General features: G+C 43.7%; 1 protein-coding gene across 1 annotated transcript in view; it reads left to right on the top strand.

Moving 5' to 3' along the window:
- Positions 1 to 15,026, top strand: part of cps1 (carbamoyl-phosphate synthase 1, mitochondrial) — an 86,842-nt gene extending 71,816 nt beyond the window's left edge. The window contains exons 33-38 of the mRNA XM_029637193.2: positions 699 to 773; positions 1,029 to 1,127; positions 6,566 to 6,625; positions 6,893 to 7,005; positions 12,539 to 12,668; positions 12,908 to 15,026. Coding sequence (XP_029493053.1) covers positions 699 to 773; positions 1,029 to 1,127; positions 6,566 to 6,625; positions 6,893 to 7,005; positions 12,539 to 12,668; positions 12,908 to 13,066 — 636 coding nt within the window. The 3' untranslated portion in view covers positions 13,067 to 15,026. The remainder of the gene's footprint in view (positions 1 to 698; positions 774 to 1,028; positions 1,128 to 6,565; positions 6,626 to 6,892; positions 7,006 to 12,538; positions 12,669 to 12,907) is intronic.
- The last annotated feature ends 7,060 nt before the right edge of the window (positions 15,027 to 22,086 follow it).

Raw genomic sequence — 22,086 nt, 5'->3', positions numbered from 1 at the left:
GCTCTCTCTGTCCTTGTCTGACTCTCTTTTTGGTGCAGTCACTACAAAGATTCAGCAACCGTAACGTTGAATAACCATCAGTTGACACGGGTTGATAGGGAATACCCTCTTGGCCAAGTGGTAAAGATGTTGACATCACGAGCGGGAGGCTGGGGTTTAGATCCACATGGTTGATCCGGGGGTTTGAGAGATTTTCCACCTCTAGATGGCAGCCTTGTCACAAAACCTGTTTGATTTGAAGCACTGGTCCTGATGCTCCATTTCCTCTCGGTTGTTGAATGTAGCAAAGTATGATTGAATTTCTAACCAAAGCAACATTTCTTACTCACAGGTAGTCCCATGTCTTTTTATCAATAGCTTTCTGTAGACACATCCTTTAACACCATTAAAAAGGTATTATAATGCTGATATAAGGATTTAAATCACCAGAACATATCTGATTGCAGAAGAAAAGTTTGCACTGCTTTTTTCAGTAATGCCTATACTTTAGGTTACACTAAACACATTTGATACCTTTCCATCCATTCCATTCTTCCAGCCACAATATTCGGTGACGTTGCCCCTAGACACTGATCCTGAGTCAGTTTAGCATTTCCCCCACTGATGGTTAAGATCAGGGTTGGGGGAGGTCTCCACCACTGAGCTCCACAGGTTAAAATACCAAAATGGTCTGTCTGTTTGTATCTTCTCTGTGATAGGCTCCTATGTTCTCCTGGCCTCGCCTTCGTGATGCCGACCCAGTCCTGCGCTGTGAAATGGCTTCCACAGGAGAGGTGTGTGTGCGTGCGGACACACACACACACACACACACACACAAACAACTATGTATAAACAAACACACAAATACACAAATATATAGGTACTAGCACGCATACACATACATTACACAGACACACACACAAATGACACATGTACGCACACAGACGGGCTCGCACACACATGTATGTATGTATGTATGTATGTATGTATGTACATGCACACACACGCACATATATACACTTAACAGGTGTCTGTGTCCCTCCTTGCAGGTGGCTTGTTTTGGACCAAACATCTACTCTGCCTTCCTCAAGGCTATGCTATCTACTGGCTTCAAGCTGCCTACAAAAGGAATCCTCATCGGGATCCAGGTCTGTGTGTGTGTGGTTCAAGAAAGTACACATCAGGGTTAACACTTCCCTTTTTCAAACACTCTCAAATTGTTTAATCCATAATCTCACAGTTGTCAGGATTTGTTTTTTCTTCCCAAGTCTCTTGCCAAAGTGCTTTGCTCTGTAAAAAGCTGTTTTCAGGTACATGTCAGATACTAAAACAGAGTAGACAAAAGCGGTTGACACCCGATTCCTTATGTAGTGCACTACTTTTGACCAGAGCCCTATTATCCTGGTCAAAAGAAGTGCACCATATATGAAATAGGGTGCAATATGGGACGCAGCTTAAAAAGGTTGCTGTTTCTCATGTGTGTGTCAGAAACAGCCATGCGTGTGCAGCTAGTAAGATTAATGTAGTGTTCATGTGTAATACGTAGCTAGCGCTCTTCAACGAGCCAGTCAGTGGGGTTATGAATGAGTGCCTCAGGCCTGCTCCTAGCTAGCCACACTAAAGCTGAATAGCAGGATCTGTAAAAGGCTGATGCATTCATATCATAAATGATCATCGATCCACGGACTGGTCTCCCATGGCTACGACAGCACTTCTGATGGAAAGTTAAAAGTGTGTGTGTGTATGTCTGTGCCTGTGTGTACATCAGATACTTACATAGATGTCTTGTATTGAGAGAGGAAGGTCTTGTTTATAAAGTCTTCTGTGTCTGTTTTCATCGGGTAGAGAGAGATATGGATAAACAGGGCATTATGAGCTCTCTGTAGAGTTTCCACATCTCTTCCTTCGCCCTCCCTCTCACCCCCTTTCGCTCTTCCCCTCTTTCTCCCTCCTCTCCTTTCACTCTCTCCTTCTCTTTTCCCTCTCTCCCTCCTCCCATCTCTTACCCTCCCCCTGTCCTCTCTCTCTTCCTCCTTGTCTCCTCCCCTCTCTTACCCACCCCCTGTCCTCTCTCTCTTCCTCCCTGTCTCCTCCCTCTCTCTGGTGACAGACTCTTCTCTCCATCTTTCTACTTCCTTTCACTCTCCTTCTCTTTTCCCTCCCTTTCTTCCTCCTCCCTTCTCTTCCCCTCTCCCTCCTCTCCTTTCACTCTCTCCTTCTCTTTTCCCTCCCTTTCTTCCTCTTCCCTTCTCTTCCCCTCTCCCTCCTCTCCTTTCACTCTCTCCTTCTCTTTTCCCTCTCTCCCTCCTCCCCTCTCTTACCCTCCCCCTGTCCTCTCTCTCTTCCTCCCTGTCTCCTCCCTCTCTCTGGTGACAGACTCTTCTCTCCATCTTTCTACTTCCTTTCACTCTCTCCTTTTCTTTTCCCTCCCTTTCTTCCTCCTCCCTTCTCTTCCCCTCTCCCCCTCTCCTCTCACTCGTTCTTCCTGTCTCCAGTGACAGACTGTCTGTATGTGAGGAAGTCCTTTGAGGGCCAGATGAAAGTTGACAGTGGTTATTTCTCATCATGGCATTCAGCTCCACATGTCACAAGTGCTCAGTGCAGGTCTGATGGGAGAATATGTCTAGCACTATGAAGGCCTGCTACCCACCAGGAGAATATGTCTTGCGTTATGAAGGCCTAGTACCTAGTAACGGGGGAAGAAATCGATACAGTTACATATCAGGATATTCTTTTTGACGATATATATCATATAGTTTTGACTATCGCAATATTATTTTTGTGCTAGTTGGCTGCACCTGCACCAAAACAGTATTTTCTTCATAGCTTGTTTCCCATCCTCTTTTTAAATAGGGAGCCAATTTGTTTTCAGTACTTTTATTTCCATTACAGATCAACATTTTTCTCATGGCTCTGTCTTGTCCCTCTGCAGCAGACATGGTGAGCACTATGTTTTGAACAGTGAATTGCACTAAAATCACAGTATTCAATCACAATAAAGAATTGTGAGAATCGCAATACATATCGTATCGGCACCAATGTATGGTGATAATATCGTATCGTGAGGTCCCTGGCAATTCCCGGTGCTAGTAGTACTCCAGGAGGCCTTGGTACTGCTTAAAGATCTGACAGTACCAATGTCATGTCCCATCCTTTTATCCTCCGCCTCGCCTCTATGGAACTTACTGATGTCCAAATGACCACGGGATTCTCTTCACCCACCCGGAGAGCAGGGTTTCCATTAGGAGAATTTGGGGCCGGACAGTTGAGAAATGGACCGGTCATCCATATGTGTTGGGTTTGTAACCCATTAGGGTGTCCATCCATGCAGCCAACAGCATCAATAAACCAGGGATATTACTTTCCTAAAACAATAATTGTCCACCTCACAGTTCAGCTGTCGGAGATTTGAGCACTAAATGCATCAGCACATTGCATGCATAGGCCTATAGGCTTACTGATCCACTATAGTCAGGGTTAGAAATTAACACCCGCCAAATTGGGTATATTTTTACATTGGCGGGTAAGAATGTCTATTTCACCAGCCACGTTGGGTGGTCACACAGAGAAAGGCCACATATAGAGGTTCGGTCAAATTGACTAGAAAGGCTACTAAAGTGTGACTTCGTCCTCGTGTTTCTTGGCCAGATACAGTGCCCTCCGTAGTTATTGGGACAGTAAAGCATTTTTTCTTATTTTTACTCTATAGTTCAAAAGTTTTGATTGAATTCAAAGAATAGCTATGAGGTTAAAGTGCAGACTGTCAGCTTTAATTAGAATTTTCATTCATATCAAGTGAACCATTTTAGAGGAGCAAAAGTATTGGGAAAAATGTGCTGATGTGTATTAAAGTAGTAAAAAGTTAGCTATTTGGTCCCATATTCCTAGCACGCAATGACCACATTAAGCTTGTGACTGTACAAACTTGTTGGATGTATTCGCTGTTTGTTTTGGTTGTGTTTCAGATTAGTTTGTTCTCAGTAGAAATTCATGTCATTTTGGAGTCACTTTTATTGTAAATAGGCATGCAAAATGTTTCTAAATACTTCTACATGAATGTGGATGCTACTATGATTACGGATAATTCTGAATGAATCGTGAATAAGGATTACTGAGAAAGTTAGATGCACAAATACATTATATATACAAAAGTATGTGGACACTCCTTCAAATTTGTGGATTTGGCTATTTCAACAACACTCATTGCTGACAGGTGTATAGAATTGAGCACACCGCCATGCAATCTCCATAAACAAACATTGGCAGTGGAATGGCCTTCCTGAAGAGCTCAGTGACTTTCAACGTGGCACCGTCATAGGATGCCACCTTTTCAAAAAGTCAGTAGTCAAATTTCTGCCCTGCTAGAGCTGCCCCGGTCAACTGTAATTGCTGTTATTGTGAAGTAGAAAAGTCTAGGAGCAACAACGGCTCAGCTGAAGTGGTAGGCCACACAAGCTCACAGAACCTGACCGCTGAAGTGCGTAGAGCGTAAAAATAATCTGTCCTTGGTTGCAACACTCACTACCGAGTTCCAAACTGCCTCTGGAAGCAACGTCCACACAATAACTGGCCGTTGGAAGCTTTGTGAAATGGGTTTCCATGACCGAGTAGCCGCACACAAGCCTAAGATTACAATGCGCAATGTCAAGAGTCAGCTGGAGTGGTGTAAAGCTCACCGCCATTGGACTCTGGAGCAGTGGAGATGTGATCTCTGGAGTGATGAATCACGCTTCACCATCTGGCAGTCCGACAGACTAATCTGGGTTTGGCAGATGCCAGTAGAACGCTACCTGCCCCAATGCATAGTGCAAACTGTACAATTTGGTGGAGGAGGAATAATGGTCTGGGGCTGTTTTTCATGGTTCTGTCTAGGCCCCTTAGTTCCAGTGAAGGGAAATCTTAACGCTACGGTATACAATGACATTCTAGACAGTACGGTGCTTCCAACTTTGTGGCAACAGGGAAGGCCCTTTCCTGTTTCAGCATGACAATGCCCCCGTGCACAAAGTGAGGTCCATACATAAATGGTTTGTTGAGATTGCTGTGGAAGAACTTGACTGGCCTGTACTGAGCCCTGACCTCAACCCCATCGAACACCTTTGGGATGAATTGGAACTCCGACAGTGAGCTAGGCCTAATCGCCCAACATCAGTTCCCGACCTCACTAATGCTCTTGTGGATGAATTGAGGCAAGTCCCCGCAGCAATGTGCCAACATCTAGTGGAAAACCTTCCCAGAAGAGTGGAGCAAAGGGGGCACCAACTCCATATAATGCCCCTGATTTTGGAATGTGATGTTTGACAAGCAGGTGTCCACATACTTTTGGTCATGTAGTGTATCATACCCCCCAAAAACATGCTATCCTCCCCTGTTATTGTAAAGGTGAGAGGTTAGCATGTCTTGGGGGTATGATATTTGTGCATCTGTAACTTAGAACAAAAAGTAGAAAAAATGCTTTACCGTCCCAATAATTAGCTCGTCTGGTAGGTTCGTGTCACTGGGCAGCTTGCGACTGGATTTCACTATGTAATCCGTGATAGTTTGCAAACCCTGCCACATTTGACGAGCTTCAGAGCCGGTGTATTAAGTGTCGATCTTGGTCCTGCATTGACGATTTGAATGTTTGATGGTTCCTCAGAGGGCGTAGTGGGATTTCTTATAAGCGTCCAGATTAGTGTCTTGCACCTGTAAAACGGCTGCAGGATATTATATTGCAACAAACACAACATTACATTTGGAAAACATTTTCCAAGAGAACAAAATGAAACAAAACACTTTCAAACTGGTTTAAACCGTTTTTGTTTTACTTCAATGAAAAAGGCATCCATCTTCACAAGAAACAGTAGCCCGAGGCTCCTCTCTTGCTCTCTCGCTCCATCAGCAGCAGCAGGCGCATAAGGCAGCGCAGAAGACAGTGAGAAAATGGTGCTGAAGCACGAAATCGGGATGTATGATATGCTGCTATGGACAATTTGGCCAGCTACAATTTTATTTATCGACTTTTCATTTATTTTATCGGCCAAAAGCCGTCAATTACCGGCTTACGGAAACCCTGCAAGAGAGGGCGAGAGATGGAAGAATGATTGAAGAGAGAGGTTGTTATAGGGTCATCGTCCATGTCCGTCTCTAATAAGACTTCAACAAAGGGTGGACACTAGTGTGAAATCGGAATATCTGTGTGTGTGTGTGTCTGCAGGTACTAGGGACAGAGCGGAGGGTGGTGTGAAATCAGAATTAGCGACCGAGGCTGTGTTTCTCTTCTACCTTTCCCTCCTAATGACCAGCCTACATGGCTGTGAATCTGACACGCCTTTACAAACCTGATTACTTGGTCCTGTTTAACACAGTGTGACGACACAACTAGGCTGTTGATCTGGCTCACAGAGGAGAAGAGGGGGAAAGAATGTACAGATTTCATCTTAGAGAGGTGTTTCTTCTGTTTCTCCTCTATTGATGTTCAAAAGCAAACGCTACCAAGGGTCAGAGACTCATATGCGTCCCAAATGGCACCCTATTCCCTATGTAGTGCACTACTTTTTGACCAGGGCTTAGTTTGTGATTCTGATTCGATTTTTACCTCCCTCAGCATTCGTTCCGGCCCAACTTCTTAGCCACAGCACACCAGCTGAATGAAGAAGGCTTTAAGGTGAGTACTACTGTTTGTTCTCAATTACTACTCTTCAAATGAAATTTTATTGGTCACATACACGTGTTTAGCAGATGTTATTGCGGGTCTAGCAAAATTCTTCTCTCCTATTGGAAGTTCAGTCATGAGTTAGACTGCTAGTCGACCTGATAGTCTATGCACAACCCAAAACAACACACCAAAACACAGAGGATATGAAGAGAAAGAGAACAAACTGACATTTGCTTCTCTCCCCCTCTGTGTGTGTGTGTGTGGTCTCTCCTCCAGCTCTTTGCTACAGAGGCCACCTCGGCCTGGCTCTCTGTCAATGACGTGCCCGCCACCCCTGTGGCATGGCCCAGCCAGGAGGGAGGAGATGCCAGCTTGCCCAGTATTATCAGGTGAGAGGGGATAAGGGCAAGGGGCGACTGTCTGGAATAGAGGGAGGGATAAAGAGTAAGTTGTATTAGTCGTATGTACAGGATACGCATGGTATACATCGTCCAAAGAAATGCTTTCTTGCAAGTTCCCAACAAAGCAACAGCAATAAGAAATAATGAAAGATAAGAATATGAACATAAAGTAAATGTTTCAATAGAATAAACATTTTAGCATAATTACAATACAGGATGGTACAATTTTTAGTCCAATATTAACATGTGTATTGGGGAAGAGGGGGAATGGGGGGCCAGTGTATAAACTGAGTCTGGTAGCAGCAGTTGTGATGTGTGTGTGTGTGTGTAGTATGAATGAATATGTGTATGTATGTCTGTGTGGTTGTGTGCATGAATGTATATGTGTGTGTGTATGGCTGTGTGTGTAGTATGAATGTATGTGTGTGTGTGTAGTATGAATGTATATGTGTGTGTGTATGGCTGTGTGTGTAGTATGAATGTGTGTGTGTGTGTGTGTGGTATGAATGTATATGTGTGTGTGTGGTATGAATGCATATGTGTGCGTGTATGTCTGTGGGTGTGTAGTATGAATGAATATGTGTGTGTGTATGTCTGTGGGTGTGTGTATGTCTGTGTGGGTGTGTAGTATGAATGTATATGTGTGTGTGTGTATGTCTGTGGGTGTGTAGTATGGATGTATATGTGTGTGTGTGTGTGTATGTCTGTGTGTGTATGTCTGTGTGGGTGTGTAGTATGAATGTATATGTGTGTGTGTATGTCTGTGGGTGTGTAGTATGAATGTATATGTGTGTGTCTAGTATGAATGTATATGTGTGTGTGGGTGTGTAGTATGAATGTATATGTGTGTGTGTAGTATGAATGTATATGTGTATGTCTGTGTGTGTGTAGTATAAATGTATATGTGTGTGTGTCTGTGTGTGTGGGTGTAGTATGAATGTATGTCTGTGTGGGTGTGTATGTCTGTGTGTGTGTGTAGTATGAATGTATATGTGTGTGTGTGTGTGTATGTCTGTGGGTGTGTAGTATGAATGTATATGTGTGTGTCTAGTATGAATGTATATGTGTGTGTCTAGTATGAATGTATATGTGTGTGTGGGTGTGTAGTATGAATGTATATGTGTGTGTGTAGTATGAATGTATATGTGGGTGTGTAGTATGAATGTATATGTGTATGTCTGTGTGTAGTATGAATGTATATGTGGGTGTGTAGTATGAATGTATATGTGGGTGTGTAGTATGAATGTATATGTGTATGTCTGTGTGTAGTATGAATGTATATGTGTGTGTGTAGTATGAATGTATATGTGGGTGTGTAGTATGAATGTATATGTGTATGTCTGTGTGTAGTATGAATGTGTATGTGTATGTCTGTGTGGGTGTAGTATGAATGTATGTCTGTGTGGGTGTGTAGTATGCATGTGTATGTGTGTGTATGTCTGTGTGTGTGTGTGTGTGTAGTATGAATGTATGTCTGTGTGGGTGTGTAGTATGAATGTATATGTGTATGTCTGTGTGTAGTATGAATGTGTATGTGTATGTCTGTGTGGGTGTGTAGTATGCATGTGTGTGTATGTCTGTGTGTGTGTGTGTGTGTGTGTGTGTGTGTGTAGTATGAATGTATATGTGTGTTTGTATGTCTATGTGGGTGTGTAGTATGAATGTATATGTGTATGTCTGTGTGGGTGTGTGCATGAATGAGTGCATGTGTGCTAAGGTGTGTAGTAACAGAGCAGGTGGTCAGTCCAATTCAAGTAGTCTGATGACTTGTAGATAGAAACTGTCTCTGAGCCTGTTGGTATCAGACCTCATTCTCCAATTCCGTCATCATTATGGAGAACAGCTTGTTTCTGGGGTGTGTTGGGTCCTAGATGATGTTGCGTGCCTTCCTCAGGCACTGTTTTGAGTAGATGTCCTGGATGGGTGGGAGCACGGTCTCAGTGATGGACTGGGCCGTCTTCACCACCCACTGGAGGGCCTTGCGGTCGTGAACGGAGCAATTCCCGTACCAGGCCGTGATGAAACAGGTCAGGGCGCTCTCGATGATGAAGCGGGAGTATTTGGAGAACACCCGGGGCAGCATGCCAAATTTCCTTAGCCGTCTTAGGAAGTAGAGACACTGGTGTGCCATCTTGTCAAGAGTGGTGGTATTGTTGGTCCATGACAAGTTCTCTGTGATGTGGACACTGAAGAACTTAAAACTTGTGACTCTCTACTGCAGTCTTGATGTGGATCGGGGCACCCTCCTTTCAAACGTTATTAATCTACCTTCCGAAAATACCTCTCATATTTTGTGACAACTGATGCGTCCTCTCCTTCAGTGTGGAATTAAGCATGTAACTGTGTTGACAGTCATTGATCAACAAGTCATTTTGCATCCCGAACAACCCCAGGCAATTAAATCAAATGTTATTGGTGTTTAGCAGATGTTATTGTGGGTGTAGCGAAATGCTTGTGTTTCTTGCACAACGAACAATTACACACACAGACATGGGGGGGAACAGAGGACAATATATGCGTAGAGAATGAGGGGATGTAAAACAGGTGTGCGGATGAACAAGACAAAACAAATGGAAAATGAAATGGAAGCTGGCGATGGCTAGAAGACCGGTGATGTCGACCGCCGAGCACTGCCCGAACAAGGAGAGGAGCCGACTTCGGCGGGAGTCGTGACAAGAGCGGCATAGACTAAGATACAGTAGATACAGTGTATTATTATTTTATTTTTATTTAACTAGGCAAGTCAGTTAAGAACAAATTCTTATTTTCAATGACGGCCTAGGAACAGTGGGTTAACTGCCTTGTTCAGGGCCAGAACGACAGATTTTTACCTTGTCAGCTCGATCTTACAACCTTCCGATTACTAGTCTAACGCTGTAACCACCACTAGGCTACCTGCCGCCCCACTAATATACATATGAGATGAGTAATGCAAAATATGTAAACATTATTAAAGTGACTAGTGTTCCATTATTAAAGTGGCCAGTGATGTCAAGTCTATGTATATAGGGCAGCAGCCTCTAATGTGCTAGTGATGGCTATTTAACAGTCTGATGGCCTTGAGATAGAAGCTGTTTTTAAGTCTCTCGGTCCCGGCTTTGATGCACCTGTACTGACCTCGCCTTCTGGATGAGAGCGGGGTGAACAGGCAGGGACTCGGGTGGTTGTTGTCCCTGATAATCTTTTTGGCCTTCCTGTGACATCGGGGGCAGTAGGTGTTCTGGAGGGCAGGTAGTGTGCCCCCTGTGATTCGTTGGGCAGACCTCACCACCCCCTGGAGAGCCCTGCAGTTGTGGGCAGTGCAGTTGCCGTACCAGGCGTTGATACAGCCTGACAGGATGCTCTCAATTGTGCATCTGTAAAAGTTTGTGAGGGTTTTAGGTGCCAAGACAAATTTCTTCAGCCTCCTGAGGTTGAAGAGGCGCTGTTGCGCCTTCTTCACCACACTGTCTGTGTGGGTGGACCATTTCAGTTTGTCAGTGATGTGTAAGCAGAGGAACTTGAAGCTTTCCACCTTCTCCACTGCGGTCCCGTTGATGTGGATAGGGGGGTGCTCCCTCTGCTGTTTCCTGAAGTTAACGATCAGCTTTGTTTTGTTGACGTCGGGTGAGAAGTTATTTTCCTGGCACCACACTCTCAGGGCCCACACCTCCTCCCTGTAGGCTGTCTCGTCATTGTTTGTAATCAGGCCTACTACTGTGTTGTTTGCAAACTTGATGATTGAGTTGGAGGCGTGCGTGGCCACGCAGTCATGGGTGAACAGGGAGTCCAGGAGAGGGCTGAGCACGCACCCTTGTGGTGCCCCAGTTGTGAGGATCAACGAAGTGGAGGTGTTGTTTCCAACCTTCACCATCTGGGGCATCCCATCACGAAGTCCAGGACCCAGTTGTACAGGGTGGGGTTGAGACCCAGGGCCTCGAGCTTGGAGGGTACTATGGTGTTGAATGCTGAGCTGTAGTCAATGAATATCAGTAGCCTACTATAGTAAAACTGTGCACTGTGCCCAGCTTCACACACTGACCAACGCGAGGTAGGCGGCCTGATCTTGAACATCTGCACGGCACCTTCAGCATTCAAATGCTAAATTGGCTTGCGCGATATTCGGCTTTATAGTTTAGTGACAACCTATGAAATCTGCTAGGTTGTTATTGTTATCTATGTGCGGTTGTATGTATTGTATGTTACCGGAATAAATGTAAACTATTGGAGACATTTGGCTATACCTGATGAACAGGCTTAGTATAGATTTTACTTAGCTTGTTCAGGTTCACCAACGGCAATAGTTTTTTAGGTAGTTTGGTTTTAAACAATCAGTGTATATGGTCATTTTTAGATATACAGGGTAAAGTTAATATTTTCATAACAAGAACAACAATCAAGTTTTGTGAGGCACGCTGCATGGCCGATGCAGGAGGAAAAATAAGGTTACTCCGTAAAAACGTCAACGGTCATAACCATTAGATTTTGAGGTGGGTGGGGGGTTAAATCCAAAGTTGGCTATATATTAATTGGCTATGTCATAGCTCATTTGTAAACGGTAAATATTGATACAATACTAGCTCAAACACTTAATCTGCAAAAATGACACGTTAATTTAGTGGGTGATGGTGATTTCAGAACCGAAGTGGGGGGAGGCTAAAAACACGTTGCCCCCACTAATCTCATATTGGTAGTGAGGTGGTGCCTAGTTTCCCTTATGGCTCAGCTCAGGTGCCAAAATAGTAGATACACCCTAGACATGCATCATTTACACACACACATACACACACGCAGAAGTCAGTTCAGACAGATCCGGATCAGAGAGGCCCAACTCATGAGCTAATCAGCAGAGGATTTGGAATGTGTTTATGCAACGAATGTTAGTGCATCAAACTGAATCGCAACGATTCGTTCTCTAATCAAACCGAATCCCACAAACCGTTTCAAGCTAAAAACGTATCAATCCTGTATCGTATCGGAGCCCATGTACAGTATCTAGATGAGTATGGAATTGTCTTGAAAGGGAAAGATGTACATCCCTAGTATTTTGCTAACATCTCACTCCTTACAGCTCTTACTGCTTCATCACTATAATATATTTGGCGTGTGATTAAACTCTGAATAATGTCTCAGAACACACAGTCCAATTACACAGAATTATAAGGAATATGAAATATAACAACGAGGAGTGCACACACACACGCACACACTACTCCTCCTTACACAGTGCTGCTGTCAGCCTCAGGAGAGGCACGTGATGTGTGTGTGATTGTGGACAGAGGATTTGATGTCACCTTTGTTTTAATGTGGTTGTCATTTGTGTCCCCTCCATATTATCATTAGCATTCCATCCTGATGTGTCTCTGTCTGACAAAAGGCTTCAGATATAAATGTATCTTTAGATGCTTTACCTCATCTGTTTATCCACAGCCCTGTTTTCCTCTTCTCCTCATACTTCCTCCTCTCTTCTCTTCTCCTCTCCCTTTCTCTCTTCTCCTATTCTCCTCGGTTCACTGTAACCTTTCTCTGTGTATGTGTGTAGGCTGATCAATGAGGGCCACATTGACCTGGTGATAAACCTTCCCAACAACAACAGCAAGTTCCTCAGGGACAATTTCCTGATCCGCAGGATGGCTGTGGACCACGGGGTGCCTCTCATCACCAACTACCAGGTACACAGACACAGTGACAAGACACACACACATCCAAAGCAACTTACAGTACTTACAAGAATTGAACAGACAATCATGTCTTAAACAGATTGAGACACCTTTCCAGGGTCAGTTTCATTTCAATTCAGGAAGTTAACTGCAATTCCAAGTTTTACTCATAGAAAAGCATTATTTGGAATTGGAGTACTTCCCGAATTGAATTGACCCCATCACTGAACCTTTCCCTGTGGTCCCGTCAGGTGGTCAAGCTGTTTGCTGAGGCCATAAAGTATGCCAGCGAGTTGGACACCACCAGCCTGTTCCACTACCGCCAACGGGACGCTGACCGCCAACGGGACGCTGACCTCGAAAAGGAAGCTGACCGCCTTAGGGACGCTGCCGCCGGACTGCAGAGCTAGAGCTGCCCCCCCCCCCCCCCCTTCTCATCTCTTCATCTATCCCCGACCCTATCTCTGACCCTCCCTCTCTCCCTCATCCCCCCCATCCCTCCCCCACAGGGCCCAGACACAGCACAGTACAGCACAGCTCACTCCATCAGGGTCCTCCAACACCAGGAAAGACCATGATGACCCTTGACCTTTCACGTGACATGCTTCTTTACAGAGTAGAGGTGTATTTGTCCCCTTTCCCCTGAAGTGTGCACTCACACACTCCTCCCCATTGATTTTAAAGTGTTGGATTGGTGTAAGAATGTTGGGCCAGAGGGAGTTTCCACCATATTTCTTACATCAGTCAGCTCCTCTGAAATCCATGAAGGGAAGCAAACACTTTAGGAGAAAGGACAGAGATTTGGACACAGGGCTCGTCTTCCATGACAACTGTTGCTGCCTGTCTCTTTTCCTCTGTGATGTCTGGCGGATACTGTACCAAACATAGTTACTGTAGCATAGATAGTTACTGTAGCGAAGATAGTTACTGTACCAGAAGTTAAAGGGGGTAAACCATTGTTATTGACACCTGTAAATGTAGCCCATAATTATATGCCAAATCTTAATACATGTGTTTTTAAAGACATTTCACATCGAGGGATAGAGGACATAGTATGTTTGTTTGTGATCTCATTTAACCACATCCAAGGGCAGTATCTTTCCTGTTTACACTCCACAAACACATTTTTCTTTATCTTGGCTGTATTTTGGCTGTATTTTCCTCATACTGAAAACACATAAAACACCTTTGATATTTTGTTCGCCAGTTCAGAAGCCTTCAACATTTTAAAGTCTAAAACAGACCTTGCTGACAAACTTTTAAAAGCAGCGGGTGGCCATCCTATTATCTCTGCCCAGAACATCGGGCATCATTTTCTGTTCCAGTGACTACATGTTGACTCACCACTGATCGTCTCTTAACTAACCCACCCGTCTCTAACTAGCCAGCCGCTGCTTTCAGCCGTTGTAATGCCTGCTACATTAAAGGACTCAGTTTGGCCAGTGACCCACACTACTGCTTCATGCATTTTGGTTATAGACTAAAGATGGTGCTATGGACCCAACTAGGATTGTATGTGTATGTTGAGTGCCGTGTTAGAAAAAGTACCCAATTGTCATACTTGAGTAAAACTATAGATACTTAGAAAGTTACTCAAGTACAAGTGAGTCACCCCCCTTAAGTAAAAGTCTAAAAGTATTCGGTTCTAAATGTACGTAAGTGTCTAAAGTTAAGGTAGAAATCATTTCAAATTCCTTATATTAAGCAAAGCAGACGGCATCATTGTCTTGTATTAAACATTTGCAGATAACCAGGGACTCCAACACTCAGACATCATTTTGAAAATATGCATTTTTGTTTAGTGAGTCCACCAAATCAGAGGCAGCAGGGATGACCACGTGTTCTCTTGATAAGTCCGTGAATGGGACCATTGTCCTGTCCTGCTAAGCATTCAAAATGTAACGAGTACTTTTGGGTGTCAGGTAAAATGTACATTATTTTCTTTAGAAATGTAGTGAAGTAAAACTTGTCAAAAATATAAATAGCAAAGTAAAGTACAGATACCCCCAACAAAAACTTCTTAATTAGTACTTCTAACATATTTTTACTGAAATACTTTACACCAGTGGTTGAGTATGTTTTACTAGGCACCCTTCGAGATAGCTTCTACATTCTTGATATTTTGAGGCCGATATCAAGTTATGAATTTATCCAAAATGCTTCTGTCTTAAAAAAAAACTATCTGAAAGTTTTGAGTTATTTTGGGGACAATTTTAGTTAACGAGCCTAACAGCTGATTAGTTATATTTTACATGTATTTGTGTGTCCATGTTTATAAATAACATGAGCTTACATTTCAAAGTACTCTCCCTTTCATAAACATCTGCATTCTGCATACATACAAATGTAATAAAATCAGTATTCACCATGTTTTAGCTGCAGTTTATTTGACTATCCCTGGGTTTACCCTGCTGTATAGAAGTTAGACAGTTTTAGTGCCCTAGGGAATCAGGTTCTGCATGACCATAGAGGGCTGTTTTAGTCTCCTCCCCTTACCTGGAATTAACACTACTAATCAGGTGAGTACATGTTTGATTGATTGGGTTTAAATAGCACTTTTTCAGTTGCACAAAGCGCTAAGTGGGAACACCTTATCCACCACCAATATTTATTGATTTGTTTTGTTTGTCTTTCAGATGTTTTTCAAAGTCTTTCAAACACTTTTGTTTACCACATGTAAATGACTACTTTGCCTCGGGCTTTGCCTGGGGCTTGGAGGAGATCACTGTATCACTTTAGCTGCTTTTAGACATGCAGCCCAAGTCTTTTGACCAATCACAGGAGAGTAGGACAGGGGTGGAGGGGGGAGGGGAACGTACTGTACATGGAGCCTTGCCTGGGCCAGCCACAGAGATGGTCTCTGCTTTTTGCAGATCTGTTGCATGCTATACTCATTATGAATTAAAACATATTAAGAGGAAATGAGATACATGTAAGCTATTTGTGTGAGGGGACAAATTACTAGATACAGTGGAGAACAACCTCTGACCTCTTCAATAGCACGTTAGTCACACACACTCAGGCCTTAATGACAATTTAATACAACAGCATGAAGATTACATTGCCTGTAGTGTTCCATGTGGCTTTTGTTGTCAGTCCCTGTGTGAGTCTTGTTATGCTCTCAGTAAATACCTCTTTTGCTGACAGACGCTAGTCACACTGACTTCAGACGCTAGTCACACTGACTTCAGACGCTAGTCAAACTGACTTCAGACGCTAGTCACACTGACTTCAGACGCTAGTCAAACTGACTTCAGACGCTAGTCACACTGACTTCAGACGCTAGTCACACTGACTTCAGACGCTAGTCACACTGACTTCAGACGCTAGTCACACTGACTTCAGACGCTAGCCATGAGCTTTGATGCTTTTACCCCAGCAATGATGATTGCACGCTTATAGTGTGTTCTGAATGGCACTCTATTCCCTATATAGTGCACTACTTTTGACCAGGGCCCTATGGTTAAGTAGTGCACTATAAAGGGAATAGGGTGCCATTTGGAATGTAGACGTTTCCCCAGCTGCCATAGGGTTAGACTTTCCATCACATTTACCTACGCAAAGGGAGGTTTGCCATATGCCTGTCTGCTGTAACAGCACAGCCACCTGCTGTTTGACAGGTTATATTGAGCTCAAACTTACGTTTCCTGCCATCGTTAATAACACACACACACTGACCCTAAGCTCTGCAAATAATAACACTGAGCTAAGATCTAACATAAACCGTAGTGTACATGTATGATAAGAACATCTGTATGTGTTGGAATTCAATTCATCTGAATACATTCCTGTTTGTCTTAAGTATTTGGGTCCTATTGGCCCTGGTCGAAAGTAGTGCACTGCATAAGGAATAGGGTGCAATTGGGAAGTTGCTGGGTCTTTTTTTTTCTCCCAAGCTACGATCGTGGGAATCAGAACCATGGTGGGAAGCTCATTGAGGCTACATTTATTTATGACAGTCTAAAACTCAACCAGTCTCTTGACGCCTTTATAAAATCTACATCTTACAGGAGACTAGAGGGCGAATGGGTGAACCTTTGTAATAGACCACAGCTGCCTGTTCCATGTGTATCCTTTCTGCTACCCATCCAGATACATATACAACATCCCTCCAATTCGCTCATCTGGGTTCATCCCAAATGGCACCATGTTCCCTATATAGTGCACTACTTTTGACCATAAAGTAGTGCACTATTTAGAGAATGGGGTGCCGTTTGGGATGCCCACACTCTTTGTTCACATGTTACTGTAATTACCTCTGAATCATCATACCTAACTACCATGTTCTTTAGCATGCTTGACTTGAACACTTAAACTACTTGTCTTTTCAAATGACAGTCTTTGTGTTTATGTTCCATTCTAATTAGCTATACTTTGTGCAGAGAAAAGGGAGACGATGCGTTCAGCCATTTCCCTTTTTAATGTTTCAAGGGGAGTTATTTTTTTATTGCGAATTTTGCAATTTGCATAACAAAACATTTCTGGGGTTTGATCAAGTCCCTTGTTTAGCTGGATAAAGTGCAATTACACATAATGGAGAATGTTTTTTTTTGTATTCAGATGACTATGGATTGAGCGATTTCCCTACACGCTCCTGTAAGGCCTTACCTCAAGCCTCTCCTGGAATGTCAAAGACCAGCTGTGTTCTGTATTCTCTGTTTTTAATTCTAGCAATGAGGGCCGGTACTGTGTAAAATAGTTACATTTAATCTGGTAAAACTGCGGTAGTTCTATTGGTTCTGATGAAGGTTATTACCGGCCGACATGACATCATTTTAATGTCTAGATAAATTGTCCTGCTCACTGGTTAAGTTCTTTATTTCTCTTGCTGCCATCTCACGACCCAGCACACTTGGGTTGTACTAGCTCTAATTTTGATGGTAGTGAGGATCATCTTTATGTTCTTGCTGTACAGATCTGTGTATGTTTTGAGAGGTACTATGTAGGTAGATTGAGGCTCATTGTCTTGAAATTACAATAATGATACAATCGTGGGAATCAGATCCATGGCTGAGAAGCTCATTTAGAATACATTTATTGATGACAGTCTAAAACCCAACCAGTCTCTTGACGCCTTTGTAAAATCTACATCTTACAGGAGACTAGAGGGCAAATGGGTGATAATGTCCTCATTGGGAGAATGTGTGGAATGAGCTCATATGCAGAAAATACTACTTTGTGTAATACTACTTTCAGCGCCAATGCTGAGTTTAGACACCAGATCATATTAAATATTCAACAGGATCCCACTTACGTAACTGGCAAAAGTAAGCATTTTTCTTTTTTTACTCATTAGATATGAATCCAGGACAAGTAACTATTTTACCGACCATAGGATACTGTTGTCTGATCTGTCCCTCCGTGCCTCTCCCTCTTTGTCTCTGTCCCTCCGTGCCTCTCCCTCTTTCTCTGTCCCTTCGTGCCTCTCCCTCTTTCTCTGTCCCTTCGTGCCTCTCCCTCTTTCTCTGTCCCTTCGTGCCTCTCCCTCTTTGTCTCTGTCCCTCCGTGCCTCTCCCTCTTTCTCTGTCCCTCCGTGCCTCTCCCTCCGTGCCTCGCCCTCTTTGTCTCTTTCCCTCCGTGCCGCTCCCTCTTTGTCTCTGTCCCTTCGTGCCTCTCCCTCTTTGTCTCTGTCCCTTCGTGCCTCTCCCTCTTTGTCTCTGTCCCTTAATGCCTCTCCCTCTTTGTCTCTGTCCCTTCGTGCCTCTCCCTCTTTGTTTCTGTCCCTCTTTGTCTCTGTCCCTTAATGCCTCTCCCTCTTTGTCTCTGTCCCTCCGTGCCTCTCCCTCTTTGTCTCTGTCCCTCCGTGCCTCTCCCTCTTTGTCTCTGTCCCTTTGTGCCTCTCCCTCTTTGTCTCTGTCCCTCCGTGCCTCTCCCTCTTTGTCTCTGTCCCTCCGTGCCTCTCCCTCTTTGTCTCTGTCCCTTTGTGCCTCTCCCTCTTTGTCTCTGTCCCTCCGTGCCTCTCCCTCTTTGTCTCTGTCCCTCCGTGCCTCTCCCTCTTTGTCTCTGTCCCTTCGTGCCTCTCCCACTTTGTCTCTGTCCCTTCGTGCCTCTCCCTCTTTGTCTCTGTCCCTTCGTGCCTCTCCCTCTTTGTCTCTGTCGCTCTGTGTATCTATCCTTCCATTTTTCCAACCTTCCCTCCAACCTCCATCCCTCTATCCCTTCCTCTACCTCTCCATCCTCCTCCTTTCTCCTCTACAGAGGGGGCTCAATGTAAGGTTCCCTCGGGGCGGCAGGGTAGCCTAGTGGTTAGAGCGTTGGACTAGTAACCCACTCAGGTGACGCACCCCCCCAGGGACGGCATGAGAGAGCCCCAGTAAGCCAGTGACTCAGCCCCTGTAATAGGGTTAGAGGCAGAGAATCCCAGTGGAAAGAGGGGAACCGGCCAGGCAGAGACGGCAAGGGCGGTTCGTTGCTCCAGAGCCTTTCCGTTCACCTTCCCACTCCTGGGCCAGACTACACTCAATCATATGACCCACTGAAGAGATGAGTCTTCAGTAAAGACTTAAAGGTTGAGACCGAGTTTGCGTCTCTGACGTGGGTAGGCAGACCGTTCCATAAAAATTGAGTTCTATAGGAGAAAGCCCTGCCTCCAGCTGTTTGCTTAGAAATTCTAGGGACAATTAGGAGGCCTGCGTCTTGTGACCGTAGCGTACGTGTAGGTATGTACGGCAGGACCAAATCAGAGAGATCGGTAGGAGCAAGCCCATGTAATGCTTTGTAGGTTAGCAGTAAAACCTTGAAATCAGCCCTTGCTTTGACAGGAAGCCAGTGTAGAGAGGCTAGCACTGGAGTAATCAACCATCTCTGGAAAACATCTGATCAAAACATCTCTGGAAAACTCTGAAAATAGCTGTGCAGCAACACTCCCCATCCAACTTGACAGAGCTTGAAAGGATCTGCAGAGAAGAATGAGAGAAACTCCCCAAATACAGGTGTGCCAAACTTGTAGCGTCATACCTAAGAAGACTCAAGACTGTAATCGCTGCCAAAGGTGTTTCAACAAGGTACTGAGTAAAGGGTCTGAATACTTATGTACAGTTAATTTGGAAAGTATTCAGACCCCTTGACTTTTTCCACATTTTGTTATGTTACAGCCTTATTCTAGAATTGATACAATTATTTTTTCCCCCCTCATCAATCTACACACAATACCCCATAATGACAAAATAAAACCAGGTTTGTAGAAACTTTTGCTCATTTATAAAAAATGAAATACCTTACTTACATAAGTATTCTGATCCTTTGCTATTAGACTCAAAATAAATTGTGTTTAGGTGCATCTTGTTTCCATTGATCATCCTTGAGATATTTGTACAACTTGGAGTCCACCTGTAGTAAATTCAATTGATTGGACATGATTTGGAAGGAGTGATGGTTGCTGATAATGGGTCTCTGTATGCCTATATAAATATTCCATTAAAAAATCTGCCGTTTCCAGCTACAATAGTCTTTTACAACATTAACAATGTCTACACTGTATTTCTGATCAATTTGATGTTATTTTAATAGACAAAAAATGTGCTTTTCTTTCAAAAAACAAGTACATTTCTAAGTGACCCCAAACTTCTGAACAGTAGTGTAAGTAACCTACCGTCTCAGAGTAGGAGTACTGATCTAGGATTAGGTTCTCCCCTGTCCATTTGATCCTATTCATTATGATCTAAAATCCTAAACGGATCCTAAATCAGCACTCCTACTCTGATATGCTTGAAACATACAGCCCCTGGTCTCCTAAAAGACAAAAGAATAGATTTGAATATTTTGTTTCAAAACCCTAACGAGTTAGACAAAAAAGAAAGGGGAGAGGGAGAGTCAGCGTCCTCCATTTCCAACCCAGGCAGATAGTTTCATCTATTTTCAATTTAACAATAACATTTAGAACACCTCCCACCACCATGGCAACGGGGGGTGGCAGGAGCAGGCAGGTACTATATGACAGGGTGGCGTAGCGGAGGGTGGGTAGTGGCTGGTGCTCTGACTGGAGGAGAGTAATGGTCGCTTGCGGACCGAAATAAATGCATCATAAGATCGTAGCGCCCTTTGATTACTCTGGTTAAGATACAGATGATACTCACTATTCACACTCAGCACTCCCTTCCCATTAGAGGATGGAATATAGGTTGTCAAAGTAGCACCCAGCACTTTAGTCTACACCCCCCTCCCCATGCTCCCCTCTCCTCTGATGCAAATGTTTTTCAGTTATTGAAGAGGTGTCTGGATCCATTTAATTATAAGCAAACATTGTGTCTCAGACAGTCTTCCCCCTGCGTGGCTGCCAAGGGCAGGAGGAGGGAGAGGAGTAGGAGGGAGAGGAGCAAACTCAAATGAGGAAAACAGCTCTATTTGAATTTTCCTTTCCTTGCACCAACTCTCCTCTCTTTCCACTTATCTTCTTCTCTCTTTCCACATATCTTCTCCTCTTTCCACATATCTTCTCTTTCCACTTATCTTCTCCTCTCTTTCTACATATCTTCTCCTCTCTTTCCACTTATCTTCTCCTCTTTTTCCACATATCTTCTCCTCTTTTCCACTTATCTTCTCCTCTCTTTCTACATATCTTCTCCTCTCTTTCTACATGTCTTCTCCTCTCTTTCTACATGTCTTCTCCTCTCTTTCTACATGTCTTCTCCTCTCTTTCTACATATCTTCTCCACTCTTTCTACATATCTTCTCCACTCTTTCTACATATCTTCTCCTCTTTCTACATATCTTCTCCTTTCTACATATCTTCTCCACTCTTTCTACATATCTTCTCCTCTTTCTACATATCTTCTCCTTTCTACATATCTTCTCCTTTTTCTACATATCTTCTCCTCTTTCTACATATCTTCTCCTTTCTACATATCTTCTCCTTTCTACATATCTTCCTCTCTTTCTACATATCTTCCTCTCTTTCTACATATCTTCTCCTCTCTTTCTACATATCTTCTCCTCTCTTTCTACATGTCTTCTCCACTCTTTCTACATGTCTTCTCCTCTCTTTCTACATGTCTTCTCCTCTCTTTCTACATGTCTTCTCCTCTCTTTCTACATGTCTTCTCCTCTCTTTCTACATATCTTCTCCTCTCTTTCTACATATTGCCTCCCTTTTTCCACCTATCATTTCCCCTCTTTCCACCTCTATTCTCCAGCCTGTCTGTTGTGCTGTTGATGTGTAGCAGCTGATGGACTGTGTCAGATAATTGACCATAAAGCAGGTAATCAATACCTGGGCAACAACACTATTAAGACCACTGTTGAGGCAGTCGCTCCTTCACTTCACACGTACGGACATGCACGCGCACACACACAATCACGCGTATGCAGACACCACACGCATGCACACACACACAAACGGACGCACGCAAACAAACATTCACATACACACGCATACAGATCGTTCCAATTCGGTGCCTTTTGTGATGTAGATCTGAGTCACATTTTATATATT

This window comes from Oncorhynchus nerka, linkage group LG3, assembly GCF_034236695.1.
Source record: "Oncorhynchus nerka isolate Pitt River linkage group LG3, Oner_Uvic_2.0, whole genome shotgun sequence".
In the NCBI taxonomy this organism is placed as follows: domain Eukaryota; kingdom Metazoa; phylum Chordata; class Actinopteri; order Salmoniformes; family Salmonidae; genus Oncorhynchus; species Oncorhynchus nerka.
Note: the sequence above shows the minus strand (reverse complement) of the source record. Positions and strands in the feature narration are given on the sequence as shown.